The sequence below is a fragment of the Perca flavescens genome, chromosome 18 (genome assembly GCF_004354835.1).
Source record: "Perca flavescens isolate YP-PL-M2 chromosome 18, PFLA_1.0, whole genome shotgun sequence".
In the NCBI taxonomy this organism is placed as follows: Eukaryota; Metazoa; Chordata; class Actinopteri; order Perciformes; family Percidae; genus Perca; species Perca flavescens.
The window spans coordinates 25,025,570-25,039,419 of record NC_041348.1 but is presented as its reverse complement, the minus strand read 5'-3'; the positions used below and the strand labels follow the sequence as shown (position 1 = coordinate 25,039,419).

The window sequence follows — 13,850 nt, the reverse complement described above, 5'->3', positions numbered from 1 at the left end:
ATAAAGCACCAGTGTGCCTGAGTAAAGCCTCACAGCCATGCTTGCTGTAGACTTGTACGTCTTGTTGAAAGTGTACCCATTAACAAAACCACTAAAAACCTCATCTTTTCAGATTTAGCGCCAAAGGTAATAACTTGACAGTTGTGTTCTGATTTTAAGCTAATTTTCCATTAATGGCTCATAAAACCCAATAATATGAATTTCAAAGTAGCAGGCAGAGGTCATTATATCATTATCATCACATTAAATAAAGATTTAGAATACTAAAAACACTTAATAGTCTACTGATGGTTTACAACGCAACCTTTATGAGCTTAATGATGTCAAACAAACAGAGTGGGACTGAGAACAGACCTTTTACAGTGCATCTCTGTACAGAAATAGATCTGGAAGTCCTCTGAATTGTGAAGCACGTAAAGGAAGGCACTGCGCTCGTCAAACTTGGAGATGCTGAGGAGAAACGGATCACAGTTAGTCGGACGATGATCCCATTACAACAGATATGAGTCAGAGAATGAATGAGGTCTTTCACTTGACTTATGCCATGAGCCATCAATCTCCGTGTATGAAATAAAAGACATTGCATGTGGAGGGCCACTCTAACAAAATATAAACCCCAGTAGATGTGTCAAATGCTGCAGGATGTAATAACAATGCATCTTGCAAAGTAAGTATGCAGTAATATCATTATGAGAGTTTGTTTCTGGACAATGCATCTGGAACAAACACAAAACTTGTTTTGCAAATTGTCAAATCAAATGATGCTGAACATCTGCACAAAAGGAGCTTCAATTCAACAACTACATGGAAACTTTCATCCGCTGGGATGAGCGATTGTCTAATTCTTCGTGCGCCAAGGCCAGAACTGCCAAGCCAGACAACGAAGCAACTGTATTTGTGGTCGTATTGTTGCTCGCAGAGCTGCTTCTGTGTCCTGCTGACTGTCTGCAGGCTGAGTGGGCACAGAGAATGAGTCGGTTCCCTAGCAACATGCGAGCACAGCCTTCCACTGATCTGACACTGAATTCCTTTGAGGACCGTGGAAAAAGGAGACGCAGAGAAAAGACATCATGAAGACTGTCCATGGTAGACTGTCTGTGCTATTAATGGTTCCATTATCACTCCACTCTGGTACCATTTGGAGCTGTGAGAGGTGAAGTGATGGTGTCTAAAATCTGCACGTTGTGTGCAATTAATAAAATGCTTTTTTGCAATTCTTAGATACCTCTGCACATACAACATGTTAGGCCCTAATGGGAGTCCCTTACATGTTTACAGTTAGCAGTGAATGCAGATGTTTGTTTGGCTCATGATGCTATACTTTGTCTTTTATTATATTTTGCTGTTATATATATTTTGATATTGGTATATATCTGATACATGTATATATTTCATATTTTGGGACAATGTTAGTGAGGTCTTTATTCAAACAGGTAGTCTTACTATGGTCAAGATTTTTAAGAGAAACGTGCAGGAGAATAAGTGGCAGGATTTTGGTTTGTAGCCATGCTAGTGGCTGGATGACGGTGGTAATGTCAGCCTGTTGGTTCACCACTTTCAAGACTAAAATATCTCAACAACTATTTAATGGATTGCCATACAAATTTGTACAGACATTCATAAATTCCCAAAGGATTCATTGCAATAATGTAATCCCTTCACATTTCATCTAGCGCCACCATCAGGTCATATTTCTTGCTTTGGTTTGTGACGAAATACCTGCAAAACAGGTCATTCCCAGCAGCCTCAGCTGTATTTTCTGTTTAGTGCTAATCAAGCAATTAGCATGCTAACACACTAAGCTGGTGAGCATGGTAAACATTATACATGCTTAACATCAACATGTTAGCTTTTAGTTCAAAGCACCGCTCTGCCTCACAGATGTCCCTTTCTTGGTCTGGTCTCTCCCAAGAAAAATATTTTAATCTTGATTAAACTGTTGTAAATACTTAACATTCCATTCTGTGAAAACTCAGAACAAAGCCTCTCCTGTCTTTTTCAATTGGTATCATAAATTCGTATCGTACATCATTAAACTTTTTTTCCTTCCTGAAGATTTATCTGTGTGAACCTGAACATAACTTGAACCAATCCTCCTTTCCTTTGCTGCCCCTTTCGCATCCATCTACTCTCACGTCATCGAAGTGAACGGAGCGTGTGTTAGAAAATGTATACAGTACAGGCCAAAAGTTTGGACACACTTCTTTATTTTCATGACTATTTACATTGTAGATTCTCACTGAAGGCATCAAAACTATGAATGAACACATATGGAATTATGAACTTAACAAAAAAGTGCGAAATAACTGAAAACATGTCTTATATTTTAGATTCTTCAAAGTAGTCACCCTTTGCTTTTTTTGATAACTCTGCAAACCCTTGGTGTTCTCTCAATGAGCTTCATGAGGTAGTCACCTGAAATGGTTTTCACTTCACAGGTGTGCTTTGTCAGGGTTAATTAGTGGAATGTTTTTCCCTTATTAATAAAAAAGCAAAGGGTGACTTCTTTGAAGAAACTAAAATATAAGACATGTTTTCAGTTATTTCACACTTTTTTGTTAAGTACATAATTCCATATGTGTTCATTCATAGTTTTGATGCCTTCAGTGAGAATCTACAATGTAAATAGTCATGAAAAGAAAAAGGAAACTCATTGAATGAGAAGGTGTGTCCAAACTTTTGGCCTGTACGGTATATTCTTGTGTGTCTCATTAAACCTTGAGAACATTGTGAACTGAACCCTGCTTTGTGTCGCTTCGTGTCTCCGTGCGCTCGTAACTGCTTTCAGAATCAAATCACCGAGGTCAGGCCCCGTAGATGATAGGATACGAACCACAAAACAATCGCAATCATTTGTTTTTTTTGTAACAGATAATCTATTCAAATAAAGGAAAATAATACATGTCATTGTTTTGTCAGTATGTTAAGTTATCATTATTGCACATTGGCATGCATTTGATACTTGCTAATATGATCACAATATGAATGCTAATATTAAGACAGTTGAGAGATGAAAACAGTGCCAACATAATTATTATCATATCATAATCATCATCATATCACTTTGTCTGCTGTACACCTGACGTGTTAGCCATCCTACACAATCTGGTCATAACATCTACATTTTATAACTTATTCCCTGTTATATATTGTTCTTAAAGTATATTATTTCTTTTCTTGTTTGTCAAGCAATTCTATTAAGTTTACATTCTTGTCTTTTCATAGTCACAGTTCATATTTAATAATAAGCTATTGCACTGTTCAATCCCTGCACTGTTCACTTTTGCACAACCACCATTGCACACACTCTACCATAGCACCTAGTCATGGTCATTGCATCACATGGTCAGTCCATACCAGACCTTGACAGGTTTCGTGACATCCCTCCCCTACGGCAGAAATTATATATACACATGCATTCATCTGGAGGCTTGCATAGACTTTTTAACTTTTAGAGATGTAGTGGAGCTAAACCATTTTTTTCCCAATCCATCATCTGATGATAAATTCAAACCAATCACCCTCTGGAGACAGATGCGGGGTCGTTGTCACATCCCTCAGCTGTAATATGAGTGTGTCATTTAAGACAGCAGACACTGACCTGACACCTCGTACTGATGTGGCGCTGAAGTTCCACTCATGGATCCCTTTGTGCTGCAGGATACATCAGAACAAATAACATCATAACAGCTTCTGGGAGAGGTTAAATCAATCAATACACAGACTGATTGCAGTTGGTTATAGCACATGCATTTTATAAAAACATTAAGTCAGTGTAGCAGGTTTAATGGGATCAATTTCTGATAAGCAAGAGCTTTTATTTATATTCTGCTGTAAGCAATAATGTACTACAATATTAGGAAACAATCAATAAGACCGACACACAAAGAACTTCATGACAGGAAGCTAAAGACCATTATCGCAGCGTAGCATCTAACCAAAGGTAAAACCAAACAGGAAATCTGACAATCATCATCATTTTCTGTTGGCAAACATGAGTCATTAATAAGTTTACTCATTTGCATAATGTTAAAGTGTAAAGTGCAGGTTAACCACCACAACCAATTAATATGTAAATAAAGCGCTCAATATGTATGTATTTAAACATTTCTGTCTTTAAATGCGTTAAAATAACATGTATTGGGGTTTCTTCAAAGGTAGCATGTTTTTTACAGTAACTGGGTGATGACGTCATAAGAGGGAGTAGCAACCCATAGCAGGTACATAGACAGGCCAACAATGGGACAATTTTATCCATTTTCGCCATCTTATTCATCACTAAATTCACTTCTGAGAACATTTTAGGCGAGAAATTAACGGTTTAGACTTTAAGAATCATTATTGACGCTATGGTTACCAGCAGCGTGATAAATAAAACATGTTTTACGTATGGCTAGGTTATGATTATTAATCACCTTGCACAGTAGTCTATGTTTACTAAATAGCCTTTATATCATATTTCCTGTACATTTACACACAATGTTTTTGCATATAATTTCAGATTAATTAAGATTTAGCTCTCTCAAAATAATGTATGCTAATACTAACACACTAGCATCTTCCCATACTTTATATTGGGCACCAAGCCATAATGGATGTAAGTTTACATGGCTTCTTCACTTAAAAGTTCATACATTTTCCATTCGGCGTACAATATTTCTCTACGACCAACAGTGTAATATTGTTGCTGATTACCTATCAAACCATGCAATTATACACGTTTCTCACTTTTTTTTTTCTTTTTTTTTTTTTATAGAAAACTATGTCTGGAGCTGATGGTACGGTTAAAAAAAGCAGGATTTGATTTGTTGTCAGTCATTAAATTGTAATTTGTTCAGTTCTTTTACCAGAAGACGGAGACGGACCAGACTTTGGCTCTGCTTTAAACCTACTGTGAATGGCAAGGACGGTTGATGCCTAGTTTCTGCCCGGATGCTGTATGTATAGCTGTCCAGTTCTTAATAGTCTACTGATGGTTTACAACGCAACCTTTATGAGCTTAATGAGTGTCCAAATACTTAGGATGGGTTCAATGCAGTAATATAATTTCACTACATTGTACTGTGTATGTGAAGATTAAGGAATAATGTTGTTTTTTTTGTCCCAATGCTGAAAAGTCTCAGATTTGATTGATTTGATTGTTGCGTTTGGATTAAGATGATCTAAAATAGGGCGGCACAATAGGAGGAAAATATCTAATTGCGGTTATTTTTGACTGATATTGCGATGGAGGATGGATCCTAAATGTTTTTGAGGTTTCATCTCAGATTCAGGAACGGATTATTAATACAATTTGTCAATTGCAGTGCAAATCACAGAAGAGACACCTACCTTGTCATCAGAAGCAACATGCCAGATAGACACCGTGTTGTCATCCACGTCTTTGTTTATGGACAAATATGAAGGCTGGTATACTTTCGTGGGCTCTAATATCAACACCTGGAGAAGAGATACATGTTTTGGATTACTTCCTTTATCCATTGTAAATTTTCTGAGCATTTACAATCTTTTCCTTCTGTTTCAACATATTAAACCTGAGAGCTGCCCAATAAATCTCAGCCTCTGATTGGCCCCTGAAGCTGCATGTTTTGCGGTTAATTGGTTCCTTGGCTGAAGTCACTTACAGGAAATCGGACAGAGGAGACGTCCTTCTTGGTGGCCTCCACCAGAAAGTCCATCCAGAAGTCTACCAGCTCCTGTTTGGGGGCTGGCTGCTCCGCGCCAGGTTTCTTAAACTGTTGGTAGATCAAGATCGTCTCCACTAGCGAGCTCAGATACCTGAAACCAACCAAAGAGAGTAAAAGAAGATACGTTTTATTCACTGCGCTCTGAAAAGGGTCAGAATCCAAATCTGTATTTAACCAAATGTAATCAAATGTCAGACCCACACAAAACTTAATTAATCCCCATTTCTCATCAGAAAAACATCTGCAAACAAAATAACTTACTGGCAGATAATTTGCATGTGTGTTATATTGTTTTAAACCCATGAGCATAGATCAAGAAGGATCACAGAAACAAACAGAACAATATTATTGTGTTTCCGTGCTGGGGCTCATTTTTCTTTGTGACATTAATGGAAACTTAAAGAGTTTTAACAGCGCAAACGCAAATAAAGAACAGCAGGGTCTTAAGCACTGCAAAATAAAATGAGCAGCAGACAGTTTACTGGGCTCCTCCACATGGTGCACATCTGATACAGTCTCATAAAATCTTGAGGAATAGATATAAAGTATGAAATTATGTATTGCAGGTAGCTTGTTCCTCCACTATGAAGCGATTATGTGAGAATAGAATGTATTAGTTATTTTTAAAATGCTCATCATATAAAAGTGTTAATTTCTAAAGGATTCATTTTCTGTTTTGCCATTAATACACACCAATACCTCCACACTCGCAGGTTAGGTCAAAGTTTTTGTTTGTTAGTTCAAAAAAAGGTTTTGTGCCGTGGCTAAATAAGAAGAAATGTCACTGTCACAAAAAGGTAGTGATCTTGTCAAATTGCTTCAAGATTTGTTTCCTGTTAAGGAAAAGTATATCTTTCCACAGAGCAAATTATTTGCATCCTAACCCATTTTAAACTCTTCACAAAATGTCGCGACAACAGGCTGATGTATTCATCGAAATCCATGTGAAGACAGAGGTGCTGTCGAAATGAGCAAAGTCAGTTTCCTCGTGATATTTTCTGTTCCCCATGCGAAATACAACAAATGCTTGCACAATGGCCACAGATGGCCAACTGTGGTTTCAAGGCGAAGCAGAGCTACACTTCAGATCACGAGGACACCAGCGCAGTTGGTGATGGATGCGGTCTAAAAATGGGTTTTTCGGCATGCTAATCTGAGAGCGCTGTATCAGTGTTCTCACCAGATGGGGGCTTTGAGTTTGAAGAGTTTCTCAGAGGCCTGGATGACCCTGGTGTTGTCGCAGGCCAGGATGCTGGCGCCCAGGAAGAAGCCCACGTCCCAGTAGCTCTGCAGCTTGTCCAGGCTGCCTTTCTTCCCCAACAGGCTGCTCAGCTTCACTCCTGGAAAACAAAAAAAGAGTTAACAGTATTTCATACAATAAGAAGATCATTTTTGATGTTGCATATCCACAGAAGTCATTGCAAACTGAGATTTTAAGATAGACTGAAAAAAAAAGGCCTCAGAACATGTTTATACTTTTCTTCAAGGGTGTCAGACTGGGGGTGGAAATGGGACTGAGTACCCAGGGCCCTCATGTGAGAAGGGCCCAAAATGATGCTAGAATGAATAGCTGTGGATGCAGGGAGGGGCCCATAGAGAATGCCTTTCTACAGGGCCCAGAATTATGTGCTACGCCCCTGCTCTTCTTGGACATGCCACAACTTGCAGTACAAAGGTTTGATTTGTCATTGTACTCTGCAAGAATTTAAAAGGTAATGGTGAACATTGTTTTGAATGTTGCTGCTACATGTCCTGCTGCAGTCACCAGTCATTTGGAGAGTCTAGATACGCGTAGGGGGAAAACAGGGTCTAGCCTCTAGAGGGACGGAGGGTGTGGCTGCAGGCAGATTTCCCAGGACAGCTTGCTCTATTTCCCACATTCCTGAGCTCCTCTGAGCCTCAGATTTCAGGGCAGAAGCTGAAGAACAAGGATGTAACAGGAGGAAATGTTACCAGAGATATAACCAAATTTCTTCTTTATTAGAGCAGCTATAATCATTTTTTTCATCAAATGACTCTGTGTAATGTGACAGGGTTCACTTGTAGTGGTGCACTCAGAACATTATCACCAAACTCTGCAGTTCCCCTCAGCACCTGTGGAGCTTTGTAGCTTCTCTCAGCTCACTGTTTATTCTCATGGCTCTCGTAGAGTCATTTTCAGCTGCAGGAGACCGATGTTTTCAGCAAAAAAGCTAAACAGCAGACAGACCCATTTGGCGAACAGCTAGTGAACATAGTGGAGCTATTAGCAACTTAAGAGCCAGACATTTCCTTCCTGAGTTGTTGGAGACCGAAACAAAGCTATAGGGAGAGTGAATACTGGACTTGCATTAATAAGGCAGACAGAAACACAACAAATTTCTGCCGGATATGTAAATAGGAATCTGCGGTGGTCCCCAAGGAGTGCGCAGAGCTTTGAAGCAAACTGTACCGAGAGGTCCAATAAATCTGTGGATGATTTCTTTTCAAGCGTCACAACCCCCGCAAACTGACTCGTTTTTTTTTTCTCTCTCTTCAGAATTTGATCCATTTGGTCTGATAACATTTGGAAATTCTAGAAAAGGGGCATGATGAAATCATTTAATCCCCATTCAAGTTAGAGGAGTGCTAAACAGGAAGTAGCCGGGTAATTTTTGACTCCATGATGGCTCCATGATGGCTTCATGCGCCACTAAGCGACTCTCATAGCAATGAACAGGGCTCTTAGAATACACCCATGGTTGTGACCCGTTAAACCAAAAACGATGGGCCGAAAGATGTTAAAACGCAGTTCCATAAATAATTACATAGATGGTTGCACATTATAAAATACAAAACTTTCTTCTTGTAATTCATAACCTTTTTCTAATACATGCCCTGGATAGATACGGGTGATCATAAAGGACTGTTGCAAAGAAATTAGACGTATCCAATCTAGGGCCCACTCACCCACTTTACGAAGCTCAAAAGATGTGTCAAACTGGTGTCCGGCTGCCAGGAGCAGAACAGCATAGTTGATCCCAGAGTGTAGTGTTGGCTCTGACTCAAACCCTTTTTTAAACCTGAGAGGAGTAGAAAGTAATGACTTCAATAAACACTCCACGAAATGCGTCATTCCAAATCCCTAGCACCTCTGAGGTAACGGATGGCTTCATGGGGCTCCTTCGGCTTCCTGAAACACTTCAAGTTATAAAAAACAATTACAGCCATATTGAGTTGGGACCACAGAACGGCAGACCACAACTGAGGGTACCCTCGCAAAATAAGACATTTTCATTTATTTAATGAGCAATCTGTTGTGCTGAGGGAAGGGGTGTGAATGTTATTAGGGACCTCTGCCAAGCTGTGACATGGAACTGAAAATAACAGCCAGATGGGAGCTTGATAACGCAAGCAGCATATTCAATCGACTAAGATATGAGATCTTAAGCGCAATTTCCAGATGAAGTCAATATGCAGCCTTGTGTTATTATTATTGCTCTGTTATTAAGTCAACTTCCGTCAGCTTCTGTTAGCCTCCATATACTCACTGATTTGAATCCCTGATTTGAATCAGAACAGCCTGGATTTACCAACAGTCCACATGCATGTATCTGCATATGCAAGTAGATTCTGCAGGTTTTTCAGAAGCACACTCATGCTGTGAACATCCACCTTTAAATCATCAAAAGGTCTCAACAAGGTTCAACTCTGGACTCAACTTAAAATCACACTGCAAAATAAAGGCTGCCATGTTTCCAGCAACACCAATGATGATCCGTAAGATTATATCTTTGGGATGGATGTTCATAATTAATAAATTATAGGAACAGTTTATAATACTGAGCCCCTTTTTTAATTCAAATTAATTTATCTTGACACTCAATCATGCAATTAAAGATGCACAGATCGGTCTAAGTTAAAATGAGCCAAATTTAAATCTGATATTCAAGATGAGACTAATGTAAACTATAACTATCCTCTCACATACTGTATGTTTTGGTCTGGATCTAAGTTTGCAATTTCGAGGCAATGCATGCTGGGGCATTCTAAGACATGCCATATTATCCTGTGAGTGGTTTCTGAATGAAAAAGGCCAGACATAAATAAAGGAAAAAACAATTTTCTTTCATACTCCTCTAGATTAATGATAAAGATGTATGTATGTACATAATGCATACATGAAATAGATGGGCTACAACCTTTGAAACTAGAAAGCAGGTTCAGGTTGTGAAAAGCCCACAACCCTACGGGTCGCATTCAGTGGTTGAGGGAAGCGATGCGGCACCGTACATTTAGAAAAGTTGAGGTATTGCATGTGCTTTTTGGTTCTTTGGTAAAATGTGAAAAAGAAAAGAACTTTAAAATTCTGATACTACTTGTTATAGCTACGTTGATCTTTGAAGCAACTACCGCCAGCAGCCTGTACTGCTGACACAAGGCAGAACTAATGCATTTTGCATCTCAAGCTATTAACAGTACCATATTACTTAAATCATTGCTTTCTTTTTCATCTTAACTCTTAAATAATCTTCCTTTTGCAATCTTTTCATTTTTAGCAGACAGGACTGGAACCTCTGCATGTTGTTCTCATGCTTTTGCACATTTGCTTTAAAAGGTGTGAAAAGTTGTGCGACCTTTTGCACGTCACTGCTGTAATGAGCTGTCATTTGTCATGTAATGAGTGGCCCGTCTTTGAATGAGACTTGTAATTCTCCTCACAAAAAAAAGAAAAAAAAAAGGCTTTTACCTTTACGATAACAGCTATTTAGTTCAAGTATTCATGGCACCATTCAAAGTAAACTCTTGATACTAGAGTGTCACAATCCAGAGAGTCACTTTAAAAAGGCATCTATCTATCTATCTATCTATCTATCTATCTATCTATCTATCTATCTATCTATCTATCTAGCCCTTCGAAACATTTCCTCTAACAATATTCATGTGTGACTCGGTGTTTGGCGGAGCCACCTGACATCCTCTCTCACCATTGTGTGCCGCTGTCTCTGCTCGGTGTGTCAGTGAAGTGAGACTCCAGGAACATGTCCTTATAGATCCGTCCCACCAGGCAGTAGATGTCCGAGGCTACCTGCTCCTCGCCCTCCACCAGGGGCAGCATTATGTCCAGAGCCTTCTGTCTGTCGCCCGGCAGGTTCCTCCTACACTCACAAACACACAGCATGCAGAGTCAGAACGGAGGTAAATTGGAGTTGGGTCATATTTTAACTGGACTGAGTAGCAATGAAGCAAAAACTAATCAGCTTTGAGCATCTATCCAGGCATGTGTCAGAGGAAAGCTGTCATGGGTATTTGTGACTGATAACGCGTATCAAGTGTTAGAGATCACACCATATTAATCTTAAAAGGTGCACTCCACCGATTTGATATGCTAACACACTCTACATCAGGCATGTGGACTGCTCAGCCTTGGAAATAGTTGTGTGCTCTGGAGGGAGCTGACAAGCCACTGAGACTCATTGCATTATGGGAATTGTAGGTTGTAGGTTTTTGAGCTTGGGTGTCAGGAAATCTTGAACTCTGTTAAAATCAATTTTGGGCCTTCCTCCATTTTTAAAGTCTCTTGAAAGTTCCCCAAACTTTTGGAAGTCCATTGCTTAATTGTGACATTGGTTGTATTTACTGATAAAAATATAAGAACTGGCTAATTCCAAAAAAAACAGTCCATTAAAACAGGTAAACCTACGTCATGTAAACACTCCTTTCCATTGCTTTGCATTTTTGGATAATCACACATCAACTGTAGGAGTTTCCACAAATCTTGAAGGGAGTAACAGGTGGCATGCTTTTTCCCGTTTAACAACAATGGGAGCTATAAAACAATAGAGAGCACAACAGTGAACCAAACACCAATGAATGGTTTACCTGAATGTGGGGACAGGACACCTTAATGGAGTACTCCACTGATTTAACAGTGAACAATGAGATTGCATTATTGGACAGATGATGGACAGTTAAAAAAAAAAAAAGGAAGGCAAAATCGAAACAACAGAACCAGAGATATTGTCTTTTTTATTGCACCGATTTTTTAAAAACCTTTTTTTCTACATTCCCCACAATGCAACTTGACCATCGGCAGGAGGAAACGAGAAAAAAAAAAAACTTGTTGCCAAGACTAAAGAAAAAACACTAAAGTGCTGCATGATAGCATAAGGAATGCAATTTGCGTAGTAAATAGTGCACTGTATATTCTTAGGTGCATTCAATAATTATGTCCTAATCCTCTTTATTATGTTAATTTATGCGGCAAAGTGCTTCAGAACCTCGATTCCACGGGGGTCGTTTTAGTTCTTGAGGGATGAAATTTCGATAAGGCTTTGCTAATGAACCTATCAAAACACAGACTTTAGAAAGATATGAGAGGTGTTTGCGAAGTTAAGTCTCACACAGGCACAATGTGTGATACAAACACAGCGTGGCTCCTCTCCAGAGCGTGAAGGTTAAATAAAACATACGAGCTGACAGCTATTACCATGGAGACGGTCCAGAGGGAGACAAGACCTGCTCTCTCCTAATGCATCTCTCTATTTTCTCTATTTCTCCTCTCTAGAGCACAGATTGGTATTTGGAAGGAGGAGATTCTTCCCTCGCTGCTGTCAGGCTCCCAGCAGCGTTCAACGCTCACACGCCTGAAGCTGCCCTGCTGCAGACAAGAGGCTGAAGCCAATTAGTACACACCCACTTCAAGCTGGCAGATTCATTTAGAAGCAGAGCCCCTACTTCAGACCAATCATCAAGCGTTTGTTAAGGCCGAATATTGATAATCTCAGGGCTCGGCGAGGGCCGCACGCTGCTGGGTCAGAACTCGGTGAAGAGGAATAGCAATAGAAAGATTTTTGTACCTTATCAATCTATTGTGCAGCCTCTGACAACGTGCAATCACTACTGTATAATATAAGTGATTTTGTATTCAGGCTTCAACAAAGTTATTTCACTGGTTAAATGTCAAATATCAAAGAAATTACATTTTCGTTTTTTTTTTTCTTTTAATGGAAAAGACAGCTTCTACTGGGGAACGTTTTACTGTTCACTAGGAAAGGGCAATATGGATACAATTATCTTAGATAATGGCAGTAGTTTTTACTATGGCAACGGAGGTTATTATTAGGGCATCTAAGTGGGTCAGAGGCAGAGAAAAGCTACAGGTTGGACAACGCTTACAATACTGGAATATACTTTTACAATGCAATAATAATATAAATGAGGACATAGTACATTTCCTGGAAAATCAATTGACAAACTGACACAATAACCAAATGGGAATGTTTGCTTTTGTCTAATTTAGTGAGTTCAATATCTGACAGTTTATCCCATTGACGAATAAATCCTAAAAAATGCATGTCCAAAAAATTATTATAATATATAATAATAGATTATAATAGATAATTGCCAAAATGACCCAATACACACGCAGACATATTAAAAGGCTATAAGGTAGTTATTTTAGTATAAATGGTATGAAAAAATCTTGTTTAGACATTAAGACAAATTAATATAATCTTGAGCAATATATTGTCATATTATCGCTGTCTGAGACCCAGAATATGAAAGGAAAAATAACAAAATATATGTATTTCTGTGGATTCCAATCAAATGCATTAATTTAGGTTATCCAGACGACCAGTGTCAATTATGTAATAAACATGTAATCAAAAAACTGCATCCTAACCATCAAATTAATCATATCAAAAGTGGAAAAATTGTGGACAAGATTGTTTAAAAAGTAAAATAATGAACTATCCAAATCATCTTTTGCCTCAACAAAAACAACAACAACAACAAATCATCATTACACATCACATAATTACATGTAACAGCTATTCTAGTTAAAGTGACTAATCCTACTCTGTTCGGTAAGCTGACACACAGCTGTTTGTCTCTACTCATGGCGTCCTGTTCTAAACTTAAGTGATGGGATGTCTTCTGTCATTAAAGCTCATCATATGAATCGGTCTCACAAAAATGTCTCAGCGTTGCTGCCTTGAACTCGTAAACACGACAACACATCCTGGTAATGGGCCAGACAGTAACAGCGGCACCTTGGCACCCTGCAGAAACATTTTCCAATTGCTGCCAAATTAAAGAACAGCACGATTTATTGCTGTTTGAGGCAGTCGCACAACGAAAACCGCAGGAAGTTTACAAGAAAAGCAGCTGGTGAGAAACAGGCAGTCAAAACCTCTCGGT

General features: G+C 38.9%; 1 protein-coding gene across 1 annotated transcript in view; it reads right to left on the bottom strand.

The window, feature by feature from the left end:
• Positions 1–13,850, bottom strand: part of map3k5 (mitogen-activated protein kinase kinase kinase 5) — a 79,278-nt gene that overhangs the window by 27,286 nt on the left and 38,142 nt on the right. Inside the window, exons 7-13 of the mRNA XM_028604781.1 lie at positions 10,634–10,804; positions 8,616–8,728; positions 6,868–7,027; positions 5,625–5,778; positions 5,332–5,439; positions 3,602–3,654; positions 355–450 (exon numbers count right to left, since the gene is read on the bottom strand). Of these exons, the coding sequence (XP_028460582.1) occupies positions 355–450; positions 3,602–3,654; positions 5,332–5,439; positions 5,625–5,778; positions 6,868–7,027; positions 8,616–8,728; positions 10,634–10,804 (855 nt within the window). The remainder of the gene's footprint in view (positions 1–354; positions 451–3,601; positions 3,655–5,331; positions 5,440–5,624; positions 5,779–6,867; positions 7,028–8,615; positions 8,729–10,633; positions 10,805–13,850) is intronic.